At 35.9% G+C, this 19,965-nt stretch overlaps 1 protein-coding gene across 1 annotated transcript in view; it reads right to left on the bottom strand.

The window, feature by feature from the left end:
• Window positions 1-19,965, bottom strand: part of AMPH (amphiphysin) — a 267,405-nt gene that overhangs the window by 58,040 nt on the left and 189,400 nt on the right. Inside the window, exon 13 of the mRNA XM_021715589.1 lies at window positions 18,519-18,647. Coding sequence (XP_021571264.1) covers window positions 18,519-18,647 — 129 coding nt within the window. The remainder of the gene's footprint in view (window positions 1-18,518; window positions 18,648-19,965) is intronic.

Below are 19,965 nucleotides of genomic sequence, written 5' to 3' on the forward strand. Positions count from 1 at the left end.
CACAAAAATCCTAATTTCAGCAGAAGAATCCAGATCACCAAAATAAAAACCCAAATCCAGAATATAGAAGACAAACAAAAAAAACAAACAAAAAATCAATGAAATAAAAAGTTGGTTCTTCAAAAGGATAAACAAGATCGATGGTCTTCTAGCTAGACTGACCAAGAAAACGAGAGAAAAAGCCCAAATAAACACAATCAAAAACACAAAAGATGAAGTCACATCTAACCCTTAAGAAATACAAAAGACCATTAGAGACTATTATGTACACTTGTATGGAAACAAACTTGAAAACCTTAAGGAAATGGAGGACTTTCTGACATCACACAACCTACCTCGGTTGAAACAAGAAGAAATTGAGACCCTAAATAGACCAATAACAATCAAGGAAATTGACTACATAATAAGAAAACTACCTACAAAAAAAAAAAGCCCTGGCCCAGATGTCTTTCCAGCAGAATTCTACAAGACATTTAAGGAGGAGCTTGATATCAATCCTACTGAAGGTATTCCAGGTGATTGAGAAAGATGGAACTCTCCCCAAATCATTTTATGAAGCTAACATCACATTGATACTCAAGCCAGGCAAAGACCCAACAAAGAAAAAAAACTACAGGCCAATATTTTTGATGAACATAGATGCTAAAATTCTCAACAAGATCCTAGCAAACTAGATTCAATAACACATCTCAAAAATCATCCATCATGACCAAGTAGGCTTCATCCCTGGGATACAAGGCTGGTTCAACATTCATAAATCCATAAATGTAATTAAATGCATCAACAGATGTCAAAACAAAAACCATATGATTATATCATTAGATGCAGAAAAAGCTTTTGATAAAATCCAGCACCCCTTCTTGATAAAACCCTTGAACATCTAGGTATATGGGGAACATACCTCAAAATAGGAAAAGCAATCTATGAGAAACCCACAGCCAGCATACTCCTAAACGAACAAAAACTGGAACCATTTCTCCTGAAAAATGGAACAAGACAAGGATTCCCACTCTTACCCCTCCTGTTCAATATAGTATTGGAAGTCCTGGCTAGAGCAATCAGAGAAGAGAAGGCAATCAGGGGTATCCAAATAGGAAAAGAGGAAGTCAAGTTATCTCTCTTTGCAGATGACATGATTGTGTACCCAAGAGAATCTGTCAAAAACATCCTTACACTGATACAGACTTTGGCAAAGTCTCAGGATATAAAATAAATGTACATTAGACAATTGCATTTCTTTACACCAATAATAAACAAACAGACACCCAAATAAAAAGCACAATTCCATTCACAATAGCCACAAAAAAAATGAAATATCTTGGCATCTTCCTAACAAGAGAAATGAAAAACCTTTACAATGAAAACTACATGACACTGCTCAAAGAAATCAAAGATGGCACAAACAAGTGGAAAAATGTCCCATGATCATGGATTGGAAGAATCAACATAGTGAAGATGTCCATCCTACCTAAGGCAGTCTATAGATTTAATGCAATACCCATCAAATGACCAGCAACATTCTTATCAGACCTAGAGAAAACAATACAGGAATTCATATGGAAACACAAATGACCAAGAATAGCCAGAACAATCCTCAGAAAAAAGAAAAAAAAAAAAAGCAGGTGGTATAACATCACCAGACTTCAAACTTTACTATAAAGCTATAATAATCAAAACAGCTTGGTATTGGTACAGGAACAGGCATATAGACCAATGGAATAGAATTGAGATTACAAAAGCAAAACCTCAATTCCTCAACCAACTCATCTTCAACAAAGCCTCCACCACCTACCAGTGGGGAGAGGAGATCCTATTCAGTAAATGGTGCTGGGAAAACTGGCTGACCATATCCAGAAGTCCCAAACAAGACCCCTATCTATCCCCATACACAAAAATTAACTTTAAGTGGATTAGAGACCTAAATGTAAAACCTCAAACCATAAGAACCTTAGAAAATGCAGGACATACCCTTATGGAAATTGGAACTGGCATCCAATTCCTGAACAAAACTCGAAACCTACAGGCCATAAGAGATAAGATAGACGAGTGGGACCTCATTAAACTGACAAGCTTCTGCAAGGCCAAAGAAACCATCAAGAGAACAGGGAGACAGCCTACAGACTGGGAAAAAGTATTTGCCAACTCCATGTCCGACAAAGGCTTAACATCTTGGATCTACAAGGAACTCAAATGTGCTGAAAAGAAAAAAACAAACAACCTCATTATAAAGTGTGCAAAAGATATGAACAGACACTTCTCAAAGGAAGATATCCGAGCAGCCAACAGACACATGAAGAAATGCTCAACCTCACTAATCATCAAGGAGATGCAAATCAAAACCACACTGAGATACCACCTAACTCCAGTCAGAATGGCAATTATCAATAACTCAAAAAATAACAGTTGCTGGAGAGGGTGTGGGGAAAAGGGAACACTTCTACACTGTTGGTGGGAGTGTAAACCAGTGCAACCTCTGTGAAGCAGTGTGCATTTCCTAAAAGCTCTAAATATCAACTTCCCATATGACCCTGCAATCCCCCTACTGGAAATATGCCCTAAGAACTCAAATCACTCTATAAAAAAGATACCTGCACACAAATGTTTATTGCAGCATTGTTCACAATAGCAAGAACCTGGAACCAACCATGCTGTCCATCAAAAGAGGACTGGATTTTAAAAATGTGGTATATATATACAATGGAATACTACGCAGCCATAAAAAAGAACAAAATCATGAATTTTGCAGCAGCCTGGATACTAGAGTCTATAATACTGAGTGATCTCTCACAGAAACAAAGATCTGATTATCACATGTTCTCAGTCATATAGTGGACTATAAAAAAAGGACTGACAGTGGTGGGAAACTATGGGGGGGTAGGGAGGTGGGACTAAAGGTAGTCAATATCTGTCTGAGGATGGGGAAACACCCCTTATTAACAAGGGTGCTTGAACGATGCACATTTGTATACCTAAACCTTAACTGTACCCCAGAATTTTAAAATAAAAAATGTTTAAAAATAAATAAATAATAAAAAAGAAAGTATTCTAGGCAATCTAGACAGATGGAACTCTCCTCAAATCATTTTATAAAGCTAACATCACAATATACCAAACCAGGTAAAGATCCAGCAAAGAAAGAGAACTACAGACTAAGATCCTTGATGAACATAGATTCTAAAATTCTCAACAAGAATCTAGCAAACTGGATCCAACAACATATCTCAAAATTCATCCACCATGATCAAGTAGGCTTCCACCCTGGGATGCAGGGCTGGTTTAACATCTGCAAGACCATAAATGTAATTAAATATATACACAGAGATTAAAAACAAAAACCACATGATCATATCATTAGATTCAGAGAAAGCTTTTGATAAAATCCAGCACCCCTTCTTGACAAAAGCCCTCGAACATCTAGGCATATTTAAAAATAGTAAGAGTCATCTATGAGAAGCCCACAGCCAACATACTGCCAAACAAACAGAAATTGGAACCATTTCCTCTGAAAACTGGAATAAAACAAATTAGATTTTACATCAAAGACTATTACCCTGGCTAAACAAGGTAATTTTCTAATATAAAGTGTAGTCATTTCTTAATCCTTTATGCAATTACAGAGCTTCAACATACACCAAGAAACACACACAACGCAAAAACCAAGAGAACCTCAAACCGAAAAAACCAATCGTTAATAGAAATTGTTACAGAAAACACACAATACTACTCTTCAAATAATTGAAATAACACTACATATAAAATTAGCAATGTTGTAAAAGATTTAGATAACACCCTGACTAAGCTTAATTATACATATAACCCTTAACAACAGCAAAATGTACATTTTTTTCAAATGCACATGGAAATGTAACATAATAAACAGTATTCTGGGATATTAAATAGGTCTCAATAAATTTAAAAACATTAAAGCCATATAAAGTATGTTCTCTGACTACACTGGAACTAAATTAGAAATCCCTAACAAAATGATCTCTAGAAAATTCACAAATATTTTGACCATCCAGAATGATAACTGTAAAACTTACAAATAATATGCTTCTAAATAAACTAATGAGCCAAAGAAGAACTCAAATGGAAGATGAAAAATGTTTTAGGTGATGGAAATGAAACATATCACCTTTATGGGATGCTACTATAAAGTATAACTTAGGGAAAATGTATAGCACTAAATTCCTATATAAGAATACAAAAGAAAAGTTCTCAAATCATTAGCCTTAGCTTCTTTTTACTTTGCATACTAGGAAAAATAAATAAGCAGAGCAATAAAACCCAAAGTAGGAATGGGAAATTATACAGACTAGGATGGAAATTAATGAAATAGAAAACAAAAGAGAGAGTGAGAGTGAATCAATAAAACCAAATGCTAGTTCTTTGAGACGATCAATAAAATTAGTCAACCTTTAGTTAAACTGATTAGAATTTTTTTTAAAAAGGAGAGAGGACACAGATTACCAATAACAGGAATAAGAAAGGGGCATCAGCACAGATACTACAGATATCAAAAAGAATAATAAAGAAATATTATGAACCACTTTATTTCAGATACATTTGAAAATTTAGATGAAATAGAAAGATTCCATGAGATATACAAACTGCCAAAGCTCATTTTCCTAACCAGAGAAGTGAAAGAACTTTACAATGAGAATTACAAAACACTGCTCAAAGATATCCAAGAAGACACAAAGAAATGGAAAAATATTCCATACTCATGGATAGGAAGAATCAGTATTGTTAAGATGTCCATCCTACCAAAGGCAATCTACAGATTCAACGCAATACCCATTAAGTTACCAATATCATTCCTCTCAGACCTGGCAACGACAATACAGAAATTCATATGGAAACACATATGACCACAAATAGCCAAAACAATCCTTAGTAAGAGAAACAAAGCAGGAGGTATCACACTTCCAGACTTTAAAATCTACTATAAAGCCACAGTAATCAAAACAGCCCAGTATTGGTATAAAAACAGGCACACAGACCAATGGAACAGGATAGAGATTCTGGAAGCAAAGCCTCAATTCCTCAACCAACTCATATTTGACAAAGCCTCCAACAACAACTACTGGGGAGAGGAAAACCTATTCAGTAAATGGTGCCGGAAAAACTGGCTGACCACATGCAAACGACTGAAACAGGACCCCTACCTGTCAACACACATAATAATTAACTCTAAGTGGATCAAAGACTTAAACATAAAACCTCAAACTATAAGAATCTTAGAAAACCAGGAGACACCCTTATGGAAATTGGAACTGGGAACCAATTCTTACTCAGAACCCTAAAGGCCAATACTTTAAGAAATAAGATAGATAAGTGGGACCTCATCAAATTAATGAGCTTCTGCAAAGCAAAAGAAACTGTCAAGAGAGCAGGGAGACAGCCCACAGAATGGGAAAAAATATTTGTCAATTGCATATTGGGCAAAGGTCTAACATCTAGGATCTACAAGGAACTCAAACGCATTGAAGGGAAAAAAACAAACATCCCCTTTAAAAAGTGGACAAAAGACATGAATGGACACTTCTCAAAAGAAGATATATGGGCAGCCAGCAGACACATGAAACAGAGCTCAGCCTCACTCATCATCAGAGAAATACAAATTAAAACCACATTGAGATACCACCTAACCCCTGTAAGAATGGCCATCATTAATAAAACAAACAACAACAGATGCTGGCAAGGATGTGGAGAAAAAGGAATGCTTCTACACTGCTGGTGGGAATGAAAACATGTACAACCTCTCTGGAAAACAGTCTGGAGATTTCCAAAAGAACTAGAAATTGACCTTCCATATGACCCAGCAATTGCCCTATTGGGAATATACCCAGAGGAACTCAAATTATTCTATAAGCTGGGCTCGGTAGCTCAGCCTGTAATCCCACGCCTTGGGAGGCTGAGGTGAGTGAATTGCCTGAGCCCGCGGGTTTGAGACCCACCTGGGCAACTTGGCGAGACCTCATCTCTACAATAAATAAAAAATCAGCCGGGCGTGGTAGCACACACCTGTAGTTCCAGCTACTTGGAAGGCTGAGGCGGAAGGATCGCTGGAGCCCAGTAGGTCGAGGCTGCGGTGGCTGGGAGCAGCCACTGCACTCCAGTCTGGGTGACGGAGTGAGACTCCAACTCAAAAAAAAAAAATTGATTATACAAAGAAGATGCCTGCACACCTATATTTATTGCAGCTCTATTCACAATAGCAAAAACATGGAACCAACCATGTTGCCCATCGAAGCTGAACTGGATTAAAAAAAAATGTGGTACATATACACAATGGAATATTATGCAGCCATAAAGAATGACAAATATATGGACTTTGCAGCAACCTGGATGGATTTGGAGTTGATCATAATCAGTGATTTATCACAGAAACAAAGAACAGAGTTCCATATTTTCTCATTCATAAGAGGACCTTTAACAACTATAATGCTATAAGAAAGTAATTGGCAGTAATGAGAAACTGTTGGGGGGGGTGGGATTGGCAGTTGAGGGAAACTGCTAGGGGAGGGAGGGGCATACCTCATTAACAGGGGTACCTGCATGATCAGTGTTTGTATACCTAACCCTGAATTGTATCCCACATCTTTACAATAAAAATTTTTTTTAAAAACTGCCAAAGCTCACTCCAGAAGAAGAGGGTAACCCAAATTGCTTACATCTATTAAATAAATATATATGTATGTGTGTTTGTATATATATACACACATATACACACATATTTCTTATATATATTCCATATAAATATATAAAATAATAACAAAACAACATAAAATTACAATCTACACTTTGTACCATATACAAAAGTTAACTCCAAGTTGGTCATAGACCTAAATATAACACCTTGCCTGAGCCTGTGGGTTCGAGACCCTCCTGTGCAACTTGGCCTTGACCTCGTCTCTACAATAAATCAAAAACTAGCCCGGTGCAGTAGCGCATGCCTGTAGTTCTGGCTACTTGGAAGGCTGAGGCGGAAGGATCACCGGAGACCAGCAGGTTGAGGCTGCGGTGGCTGGGAGCGTGCCATTGCACTCCAGTCTGGGCGACAGAGTGAGACTCCAACTCAAGGAAAAAAAAACAAGAAAAAAAAAACGAGACACACACTAGAAGAACATATTTGTAAATAATATCTGATAAGGGATACGTATATACAGAATAGATCAAGAGCCCTCAAAACTTACTTAAACATTTAATAGCTATTTTTACAAATAAGACACATGAATGTTAAACAAGTACACAAAAATATGCTTAACATCCTTATTAATTAAGGAAATGTAAATTAAATCACAATGAACTACCACTATATACCCAACAGAATGGCTAAAATTAAAAAGACTAACCATGGCCGAATGTTATAATGGATGTAGAAGACTGAAACTCTTACACAATGCTGATGGAAATAAGAAATCATACAAACAATTTAGAAAGGCTAGGCAGTTTTTTTAAAAGCTAAATTTACTTCTGTCATACATATGATCCAGCCAGTTCACCCCTAGGCATTTATCTGAGAGAAATGAAAGCTCATGTATACACAGGAAGATGTATAGTATACAACTGTTTATAGTATCTGTACTTATAATTACCCAAAACTGGAAACAACTCAAATACCTATTAGATACCCACTCAACAGATGGAAAGATAAACTGACATATCCATGTAATGGGATACTGCTCAATAAGAAGGAATAAATTACTGATATGTGCTAAAACATAATTGCTATGCTAAATAAAAGAAGTCAGACCAAAAGGGGCATGTGCTGTATGAATTCCATTTATATAAAATTCTAGGATAAGCAAACTTATGTACAGTGACAGAAGATTAGTGTTTGTCTGGTAATGGTGGAGCACATGGAGACAAGCAAGAGGCATTACAAAGTGACTCTGGAAACTTTTGGGGGTGGCATTATATTCATTATCTTGATACTGATGATGATCTCATGTTGTATACTATGCCAAAATTCATTAAATTATATACTTTAAATATGTGCTCTTTATTGTAGGTCAATCATAAATCAGTAAAGCTTATTAGCAACAACAATAAAACAAAAAATCGAAACAAAGGAGATGGGTTAAACCTACCAGAACACATGCTCAAAACACAGTGCTCTTCTGCTGCTTAAAATGATGAGATAAATACTAAATTGACATGGGAATATTTCTTTTATATTTGTAGTAAAAAAGAAAAACACAAATTGAAAAATCTGACATGGGATGATCACATTTTCAAAAATACACTTAAGTCACTGTTTAAATAGAAAAAAATCGTGGCATTTTACAAATGAAATTATTTCTAGTGGGGTTTGCTGAGAAATAGAGTTACAGTTTCTAGTTTTTGCTTCTCTGTAATTTACTAATCTTTTTACATTAATTATGCATGGACATGATTTTTATAAGCCTATCAGTTAACAGAGATTTCAACGTATAGCTATAGCTAGAAAACATTTGCAAGTAATGCATCTATATGTAGTTTGCAATTATGTGATTAACCCAGAGCATGTACATGGCATATTTTCTGAGGACTGTAAAGTTTAGAATTCTTTCATGATACATATTTTGAGAACCTTTATCACATACTAGGTATTGTGCTGGACACCTGAAACTTCCCAATGAGTCAGAGAGGACCGAGTAGGAAGCTTAAGGTGGGTTAAAAATTTTTTTTTTTAGAAACAAGGCCAATCAGAAGTTACTTTTTATGTAACATAATACCTTTCACTTAAGGAGTCATGATTTATAACATCTAACAATGAGAAAAGTTTTAGCATTTCATCAGTAATTATGAGAAAGCAATGGTCTAGGGAAATTTAACTTCTATGTTGGAAGTCTAAAACAAGACTGCTCAGAAGATTACATTAAAGTTAGTGTGAATGATTGTATTAACTATAGTGTCCTGACATGGTTCAAGTACTTTATAGCTGTAATCTCAAAATTATGATGTTGTCAGCTATTTCCTCCATAAAGTTTATTATAGTATTCTAGACCCCCTTATTTGCAGGGGATATGTCCCAAGACTCTCAGGGGATGCCTGAAACTGTAGATAGTACCAAACCCTATATACACTGTTTTTTCTTATATGTACATATCTATGATAAAGTTTAATTTATAAATTAGGCACCGTAAGAGATTAGCAACAATAGCTAATTATAAAATAGAACAATTATAACAATATGCTATAATAAAGTCATGTGAATGTGATCTTTCTCTTTAAATATCTTATTATTATGTAGTATTTTCAGATTATGGATGACCATGAACCACTGAAAATACGGAAAGCAAGACCGTGGATAAGGGAGAACTGCTGTACTTAAAAATCGTAATGATGCAGATCCCTTCACCTGCACCTAGACTTATCAATTGTTCTCCTGTTGACATACTTGCTTTATGTGCTTACCTACATTTATAAGATCCTGTAAAGTCCCATTCATGGGTTGACATACAATAAACTAAACTTTCTAGGAAACTATTTCCCTAGTTTCCTTTTTATTTTCACTGGAACAAGTTGGTAGACTGCAAAGTCATTCTTAGTGTAGTGTGTGAGTTTTGTTCACTGCTTTTATACACACTATGACAAACAGTATAAAAGTTGACAGCAATCAGAAGAGGGCTACGGCCTATGCTTATAATGAGGTTCTGTTGTGACTAGTAGATGGACAGATGGCTAAATTGATTGAGTGAAGACCCTCCCCCACCACTACATACTAGTATTTGCCAATAATGTCATAATGTGGGACTCAAAATGCTGTCACATGTGACCTATAGCGTTCTGCTTTCCATTATCTGCTTGAGAAGCACAGCAGTATGGCAGAAAAATGACAGAACTGCTCATCTATAACCAGGAATAATGACATGTAAAGCACAGGAATAATGTCAAGATTAAACTGAATGAAATCTTGCATATAACATATGCAAGGAACAAAGATATTTAGTAGCTATTCCTGTTCTGTAGAAGGGAAAAGTCTAGGCATTGTTAGAGGCTGTGGGGTCTGAGAACCTTGGAAAATGATGAGGTCAGGTTGGGCTCAGTGGCTCAGCCTGCAATCCCAGTACTTTGAGAGGATGAAGTGAGTGGATTGCCTGAGCCCGTGGGTTCGAGACCAACCTGGGCAACTTGGTGAGATCTCATCTACACAATAAGTAAAAAATTATCTGGGTGTGGTAGCGCACGCCTATAGTTCCAGCTACTTGGAAGGCTGAGGTGGAAGGATCGCCTGAGCCCAGCAGGTCAATGAGTGTACCACTGTCCTCCAGCCTAGGCAACAGAATGACACTCCAACTCAAAAAACAAAAAAAGAAAAGAAAAGAAAATGATGAGGTCAAATAACACAATGATTTAAAAATATTTTCAGAATATTGTGCTTGGTTATTCTGCTTAAGGAACCAAGCAAGGATGTCAATAACCCACCAGAGCAATAAACTGATTAAATTCAGGCTTGAAGTGCACTATGTGAGTTTTCTTCCTTCCAATTTTCATATTACTAATTCTTTCTGTCTTAAAATAATGTTAACATGTTTACTTTGAAAAATAGTAAGGGAAAGAAGAAGCAGCTGACCCAGAAATACACTACATTGAAAAGCAAAGTCAATGTGGTATTTAGAACCAGGTTACAGCTACCCAGCAAATGAGTGATGACCATGTCCATAATTGTATGCTGGTCTCATCAAGATTGCAGTGATAAAAGGGCCATTTCATGAGCTGATTTTGCAAGTTGAAAATCTATTTCGGTTTGATTGACTAGGAAAAATAGGATGATTTCATGACCTTAAAAAGTAAGTTGCAGTATTAGTCTGGAAAACAGAGATATACAAGTAGAAAAGTTAATGGTTGCTAAATTGGTCCCAACACTCATAGGATTGAAAGGTTGAGTTTATGTCTGCCTGTGAGCACCACGGGTATCTCAACAGGAGTCATGAGCAAGGCTTAGAGGAATAAGCTTGGATGTTCAAGGGATAATCCCTCTGGATTTATAAAGGGGAAATCTTATCAAAGAGAGAAAATATGCAATATCCTTGTTGGGAAAATACTTAGGGAAAATAAATTGGGCGTGTCTGCTTTAAGAAAAAAATCCTGAGACAGGCAATCTTTCCTTCATCTCTGCCATTATACAGGAAGATAAGAGTCCTGGGTAAGGAGGGCCCTCATCCATGATCCCACACCTCAGTGGGGTCCCCACTTTTAAGCACCTTTCTTGAAATCTTCTAAGTCCTCCTCTGGTCACAAAGACTGACTGGGGCTGCAGTGCTGTCTGGTCAAGGTATTCCCCGTCTGTACTAGCAACTGCATGGGACCCAGTCCCCATTTCTCCTCTTTGGAGCACTCCCCAACCCTACTCCATATATAGAGGCAATCATATGCCCTAGGGATTCCTGGGGCGCATATCCACAGAGTTTTCCCAGAGCATGGTAGTGGGGTCTGTTTCCAGGAGGGTGGCTGGTGAGTAGATTGCTCTCAGTGAACATGGCATTTCACTTACAGAATTCCTGATACTGGCCACCAGAATGTTGCTGATATGCTCATTTCGAGCAACTCAAACTGTTTATGTAGACAGACTCCCCCATCAAAACATATGCACTCAGGGTCACAATCATTAAGGAAGGTGGCCCTGAAGGAGGGAAGAGTGAATGCTGGATTTAAAGTCAAGTAATCAAGTTAGAATAAAAACCAATCCATAACATTTGGTTGGGGGGGAGAGAAACAACCTTGCGCATATATACATATATGTGTGTATGTGTGTGTGTGTGTGTGTGTGTGTGTGTGTGTGTGTGTATGTATTGCTTTTTTTTTTTTTTGTCTTGATCTCCAATTAAAATCTTACTTATATGCCATGGATTTGCTTTCCAGGGACATAATATCTTTTAAACTTAGTTTCTTAAACTGTTTCCCCAAACATCCATTTCTCAGGAACAGAGTATTTCTGGGGTGAAGTGGAGACTGTCTGAGACACTCTGGCATAAACAAAGTTAAATGGGGCTTTGTTACATAACTTTTCAGAGCTTTGAACATACTAACATAAACTCTGAAAAAGGGGACATAATCCCCCACCCAGTCTCAAATGACCAAAGACCCCCTTGTCACAGCATCTACTGAGACTAATGTTGCTCAAAAGTACACTTTGGAAAATACTCTTTTAAAGGAATAATGCAGGGACACATACGCACACAGGATTTCTTTCTAAGTTCTTGGGAGGGAAAAATAGAGAGCAATATTGCAGGAACTCAAAATCAAAGCCAAAGCACCCTACCTTACCAACAACATATATACATCTTCTAGAAAAAGTCCTCCCCTACAAAAGAAATTTCTAAAAATTGAAAGAAGTAACTGTTATACCAGATACACAGTTACCAACATAAGACAACAGGAAACATGAAAAAGCCAGAAAATATGACACCACCGAAGGAACACAATAATTCTCTAATAACAGATACCAATAAAAATTAAATTCATGAAAGTTCAGATAAAGAATTCAAAATAAATACTGATTTTAAAAAATCTCAGTGACTGTGCAGTGCCCCCAAATCTAAAAAATAAAAAAAAAAAAAAAAAAGCACAGTGAGATACAAGAGAACTCTAAAAAATACAGAGACATTAGGAAAACAATTCAGGATATAAATAAGAAATTGACTGAAGAAAGATTAAAAAAATAAAGAAAGAACCAGACAGAAATTTTAAACTGAAGAATTCATTGAATTATAATGAAACACATTTAAAAGCTTCAACAATTGACTAGATCAAGCAGAAGAATCTCTGAACTTGAAGATAGGTCTTTTGAAATAATCCAGTCAAAAATAAAGAAAAAATAAAAAAGAATACGCAAAGCCTTTGTAACATTTGGGACATCATAAAGTGACAGAATATTTGAAATATCAGTTTCTCTATGGGCCAACAGAGAACTAAAGGGTTGGAAACCTTATGTAACAAAATATTAGATGAAAACTTCCCAAGTCTAGCAAATGACCTACACATCCAGAAAGAAGAGGCCCAATTATTCCCAAAAAAATATAATGCAAAAAGGTCTTCTCTATTGTATAGTAAAACTATTTAAAGTCAAAGCAAAAAAACAGAATGCTAAAAACAGGAAGAGAAAAGTGTCTAGTCTCCTGTAAAGAAACTCCCATCAGACTAACAGCAGATTTCTTAGCAGAAACATTACAGGTCAGGCCAAGAGACAATGGAATTACATATTCATTGTACTGAAAGAAAAAAAAAGCTGCCACCCAAGGAGACTATATCAAGCAAAATTATCATTCATAGATGAGAGAGAAACAAAGTCTTTCCCAGATAAGCAAGCACTGAGGTTATTCATCACCACTAAACTTGTCCTGTAAGAAACACTCAAGGGAGTCCTAATCTTGGAAGTGAAAGGACAATATTTACCATTATGAAAACATATGAAAGTATAAAACTCACCAGTAAACCAAACATACAAATAAGAAAGAAAAATAACTCAATTAGTACCACTACAGTTTACTACTAAATCACAGTGACAAACAATAAGATAAAAAGAAAGGAGTAAAGAATATACAAAACAACCAGAAAACAATTAACAATAGGACAGTAACAAACTTCACATATCAGTAATAACCTTGAATGTTAAATGAACTAAATTCTCCACTTAAAAGATATAGACTTGCTGGATGTATGAAAACATCCAATTATATTTTGCCTGCAAAAACTTTACCTGCAAAGACACATACAGACTTAAAGTAAAAGGAGCACAAAAGATATTCCATGCAAAAGGAAACCAAAAGTGAGTAGGAGAAACTATACATATGCCAGAAAAAACAGATTTTAAGTCAAAAACAGTTTAAAAAGGCAAAAGGGATCACTATATAATGATCAAAGGATCAATTCGGCAAGAGAATATAGCATTTTAAAGATATATGCACTCAATACTGGAGCACTTAGATTCATAAAACAAATATTACTAGATCTAAAGAGAGAGATAGTCCCAAATACATAAATAGTGGGAGAATTCAGCACTTCATTCTCAGCATTAGACACATTATCTAGACAGAAAATCATCAAGGAAGTGTTGGATTTAAATTGGACTATAAATCAAATAGACCTAACAGACATTTATCCAACAACTTCAGAATACTTATTCTTCTCAGCAGCACATGGAACATTTTTCAGGATAAATCATATTTTAGGTTACAAAAAAAGTCTCAACAAATTTTTAAAAATCAAAATGATGTTCTCAGACCACCTTGGAATAAAACTAGAAATCAATATCAAGCAAAAACAATATAAATAAATGGAATGTAAACAACATGCTCCTGAATGATCATTGGGCCAAGGAAGAAATTAAGATGTATATTTTAAAAATTCTTGAAAGAAATAAACACAAAAACATACCAAACATGAACAGCATACAAAAACCTATGTGATACAACAAAAGCAGTACTAACAGGGATGTTTTCAACAATAAATGCCTACATCAAAAAAGTAGAAAGATTTCAAATAAACAATCTAATCATGCACCTCAAGAAACTAGAAAAGGGAGAACAAACCAAACCCAAAATTCACAGGAAAAGAAATAATAAAGGTCAGGACAGAATTAAATGAAATATAGAATAAAAAATGCAAATGATCAACAAAATGAAAAGTTGGTTCTTCAAAAAGATGGACAAAATTGATAAGCCTTTAGCTAGACTAACCAAGAAAAGAGAAGAGAGAAGATCTTAATAGGCAAAAACAAAAGTGAAAAAGGAGGCATTACAATGGATACCACAGATATAGAAAAGATTATGCTTACAAACTAGAAAACCTAAAAGAAATGGATACATTCCTGGAAACATACAATCTACAAAGATTGAATCAGGAAGAACCAGAAAATGTGAACAGATCAATAATAAATAATAGACTGAATAAGTAATAAGTCTTCCCCCCAAAAGAAAGCCCAGAACTCGATGGGGGCACAGCTAAATTCTACCAAACATAAAAAAAGAACTAATACCAATCCTCCTGAAACTATTCCAAAACACTGAAGAGGAGGAAACTCTCTCTAATTCATTCCATGAGGTCAGCATTATCCTGACCAGCATTATATCAAACTAGACAAAGACACAACAAAAAAAAAAAGTCTACAGGTCAATATCTCCAATAAACTTAGACACAAAATTCCTCATCAAAATGCTAGCAAACTAAATCCAACAGCACATCAAAAAGATAGTGCACCATGACCAAGTAGGAGTTATACCAGAGATGCAAGTATGGTTCAACATATACAAATCAATAAATATGATAAATAACAGCAACCAAATGAAGGATAAAAAACATATAATCTTCTCAACAGACAGAACAACAATTGATAAAATTCCACATCCCTTCATGATAAATACTCTCAGCAAACTAGGAACAGAAGAAACTTACCTCAAAATAATAAAGAACATATATAACAAACACACAGCTAGTATCATAGTGCATGAGTGAAAACTGAAAGCCTTTCTTCTAAGATCTGGAACAAAATTAGGATGCCTGCTTTCTCTAGTCCTATTCAGGATAGTACCGGAAGCCCTAGCCAGAGCAAAGAAGTAAAAGAAAAAAATAAAAGGTATCCAAATTAGAAGGGAGGAAGTCAAATTGTCCCTTTTTGCTGGCAATATGATCTTATACCTAAAAAAAACCTAACAATCCACCAAAAAGTCCTAGAGTTGATAAATTCAGTAAAGTTGCAAGATATAAAATCAACATAAAAATATTATTAGTATGTGTATATAACAATAATAAACTAGCTAAGAAAGAAATAAAAAAATAATTACATTTATAATGCCTACAAGTAAAATAAAGTAACTAGGAATGAATTTAACCAAGGAGGTAAAAGATCTCTACAAGGAAAAATACAAACTACTAATAAAACAATAGGAAGAGGATGCAAACAAATGGAAGGACATGCCAAGCTCGTCGATCAGAAAAATGAACATTATTAAAATGACCATTCTGACCAAAGCAATCTGTAGATTCAATGCAATTGCTATCAAAATGCCAACATCATTTTTCACAAAATTAGAAAAAAACAGTCCTAAAATTCACATGGAACTAAAAAAAGAGTCAAATAAAAGTAAAAGTCACAAAGGTGAAGGCATTATGCTACCTGACTTTAAAATAGTTTACAGGTATGTATAGAACCCAAACCATGTGGTATTGGCATAAAAACAAACACACAGACCAATGGAACAGAATAGAGAGTCCAAAAGCAAATACACACATTTACAGTCAATTGATTTTTGAAAAAGGCCCACTGAGAAAAGGACACCCTCTTTCAATAAATGGCGCTGAGAATATTGGATATCCATATGCAGAAGAAGGAAACTAGACTCCTATCTCTTCCCATATACAAAAATCAACTCAAGATGGATTCAAGGCTTAAGTGAGGAGAGAACCGCCCCCAAAAAGCAGAATTTATTTGGTTCATGCCATTTTTGGTCAAAAACCACAGAACACTCAGTGCAGTGTGGGCAGGTACATTGTCTTGGTGGAAGAACCAGTCACCTGTCTGCCACAACTTGGGATGTTTCTTCCACAAATCATGACACAACCTTCTCAAAACTTTCAGCTAAAAACTTTGGTTGACCATTTGATCTAGAGAAACAAATTCCAAGTGTACTACAAGGGGCCTGCCTTCCAAAAGATAATTCCAGGTTTTTTTGGGTCCCTCCTCATATAAGATCAAAACTATACAATTAATTTTAAAAAATAGGAAAAACACTTCAAGTCATTGGTCTAAGCAAAGGTTTTGTGGCCAAGAGCTCAAAAGCACAGACCACTATAATAATAATAGACAAATGGGATTATATTAAACTAATGGGCTTCTTCACAGCAAAGGAAACAATCAACAGAATGAAGAGACAACTTGTTGAATGTCAAAAAAATTTTGTAAACTATTCATTTGACATGGGATTAATATCTAGAATATACAAGGAACTAAAAAAACTCCACAATAAAAAAAAATCCTATTAACAAGTGGACTAAGGACATTAATAGATATTTATCAAAAGAAAACATACAAATGGCCAACAGGTATATGAAAAAATTCTCAATATCACTAAGCATCAGGGAAATGCCAATCAAAAACACAATGAGATGTCATCTTACCCCAGCTGCAATGGCTTATCACTGAAAAGATACAAAATAACAGATGCTGATGAGGATTCAGAGAAAGGGAACTCATAAACACTGCTGTAAGTTGCTATAACCACCATGAAAAACAGTGTGAAGTTTTCTCTAATAACTAAAAACAGAACTACTTTACGATCCAGTAATCCTACTACTAGGTATTTATCCAAAGGAAAATAAATATATATATATCAACAGAATACCTGTATTTGTATATTTATTGTAGCACTGTTCACAACAGCAAAGATATAGAATTAACCTAAATGTCTATAATAAACAAATGGATAAGGAAAATGTGGTATATGTACACAATGGAATACAACTTGGAGGTAAATAAGAACAAAATCTTGTTGTTTGCATCAACATGGATGGAAATGGAGGCTATTATATGAAGTGAAATAAGCCAAGCACAGAAAGACAGATGCTGTATGTTTTCATTAATATGTGGGAAGAAGAAAAGAAAAAAGCCTGATCTCATTGAGATACAGAATAAAATGGTAAGATACCAAAGGCTGGGAAGAGTGTGTAAGGATAAAGAGAGGTTGCTTAGTGGATACAGGCATAAAGTTAGATAGAACAAATAAGCCCCAATATACCATAGCAGAGAAGGGTAACTATGGTTAGCAACAATGTATTGCATATTTAAAGTAGCTGGAAAAGAGGACTTGAAATGTTCCCAACACATGGAAAAGATAAATACTCGAGATGATGGATACCCTAAATACCCTGATCTGATCATTACATATCATGCATGGAATAAATACCCATGTGTATCTTATAAATATGTAAAATATTTTATCATTAAAATTTAAAAAATTTAAATTCTTTAATTTATACATTTTAGTATTTTTCCAATTTTCTTTCTTTTCGAGTTGGAGTCTTACTCCGTCACCTAGGCTGGAGTGCAGTGGCACACTCATGGCCACCCCAGTATTGACCTGACGGGCTCCAGCAATCCTTCTGCTTCAGCCTTCCAAGTAGCCAGAACTACAGGCGCACGCTACCACGCCTGGCTAACTTTTTATTTATTGTAGAGGTGAAGTCTCGCCAAGTTGCCCGGGCTGGTCTCAAACCCGCGGGCTCAGTCAATCCACTCACCTCAGTCTTCCCAAGTGCTGGGATTACAGGCTGAGCCACCAATCCCAGCTGTATTTTTCCAATTTCTACAATAAGTATTTACTAGTCTTAATAAAATAGATGAGTACTTTCAAATACTGTTCATCTCACATTTAAGAATATTTCAGACATACCAACTAATTAAAACAAATTTGAACAATGATTAGATTACATTGTTAGCTGTAACATCTGCCACTTTCTTTAGAGCTGACTCCTGAAAGTCCCCCCACCATAGTACCTTTTATGGACATCCCAGCTCTGAACCAGACACTCACCTGGGAAGGTGTTGTCACGTTGATTTCTGGAACAAAGTTGTCCTCAAAGAAACTGATGATGTTCTCCTGCTGCAATTCCTTTGTCGGTGTGACTTTAGGCAGAGGTGGGACAGGAGGCCCCTTTCTTGTCTAGGAAGCATTAAATACAAACATCAATTCAGCCAAAGATAAAGCAATGCCACATGAACACAGAGCCAGGTGGACAGATTGATTTCTGATGAAAACAGGTCTGCGTTTACAAGTAAGCCTAAACTGATTCAGGTAAAGGATGCCATCGACTTGGCTGGCTCTTCGGGCACTGACAGGCAATGATCCAATGGAAAACACTCAGGCTGTGAGAGTCCATTTGTCTCAGCACAAGGACTACACCGGGCTGCCAAGCCAAGTATCTATCCTTTAAGGTTCAGCTAAGACAATACCCTCTCTGACCTAAACTGAAAATGACTTCACACTTCAGCAATAAGTTAAAATTTCAAAACTAGAAGCAAGCAAGTTTTTTATTTGAGTCAGTGAGACCAACAGGCAGTTAACATTTTCCTTTCCACCCTAGAATTTTGAAAAGTAAGCAATTTAGAGGTCTATTTCACATATCTCCTTAAGACTTTTCTTAGTTCATACACAGATGGCCCCTGACTTAGGATAGTTTGACCTATGATTTTTATCTTGTGTGTTTGTTTGTTTGTTTACTTTAGGAAAGTACAAAAGTGATAGGCATTCAGGTTGAAAGTGGTACACTTGCTTGTGATACTGGGCAGTGGCAGCAAGTCACAGCTCCCACTCAGCCACACAATTATAACTGTAAATGGCCAATATTATGTTCTATAATATACTGTATTCAATAAATTACATGAGATAGTCAATGTTTGCTTATAAAACAGGCTTTGTGTTATATAATTTTGCCCAGTTCTTGGCTAATATAAGTATTCTGAGCATGCTTAAGGTAGGCTAGGCTGAACCATGATGTTTGGCAGGTTATGTGTATTTAATGCATTTTGAGTTTTGGTATTTTTTACTTCTGATGGGTTTATTAGGACCTAACCTCTGAAAGTCAAGGACCACGTGTACATGAAGACTTGAACTGGAATGGGGACTTCCGGCTTTCCTGCAGGAATTTTATTTTTACCCAAACTAAGGAAAATGAGAGTGGCATTTTTCCTCTATAGTTGCCTTTGCCTGGCCCTAACTGTTTATTTTCGATCATACAGTTTTATTGTGTCTATTCATGTGCAATATGGGGCGGGTGATACAAAAAAAAAGGGAAAGGGCATATAAACATAACTGCTCTTCTTGGTAGTACTTGCCCCAAATGTAACCTAAAGAACTAGCGGAGGGAGGGTTTCATGCAAATAGACGGCAGGACTTAAATGGAGCCATGAAAGGATTCTAAGAGTAAGCAACAGAAGAGGTAAGCATGCTAGCCTGAGCAAGTTGAGAATGTGGTTGGAAG

The sequence above is a fragment of the Carlito syrichta genome, unplaced genomic scaffold (genome assembly GCF_000164805.1).
Source record: "Carlito syrichta isolate Samal-C Ts95f unplaced genomic scaffold, Tarsius_syrichta-2.0.1 Scaffold307206, whole genome shotgun sequence".
Classification (NCBI taxonomy): Eukaryota; Metazoa; Chordata; class Mammalia; order Primates; family Tarsiidae; genus Carlito; species Carlito syrichta.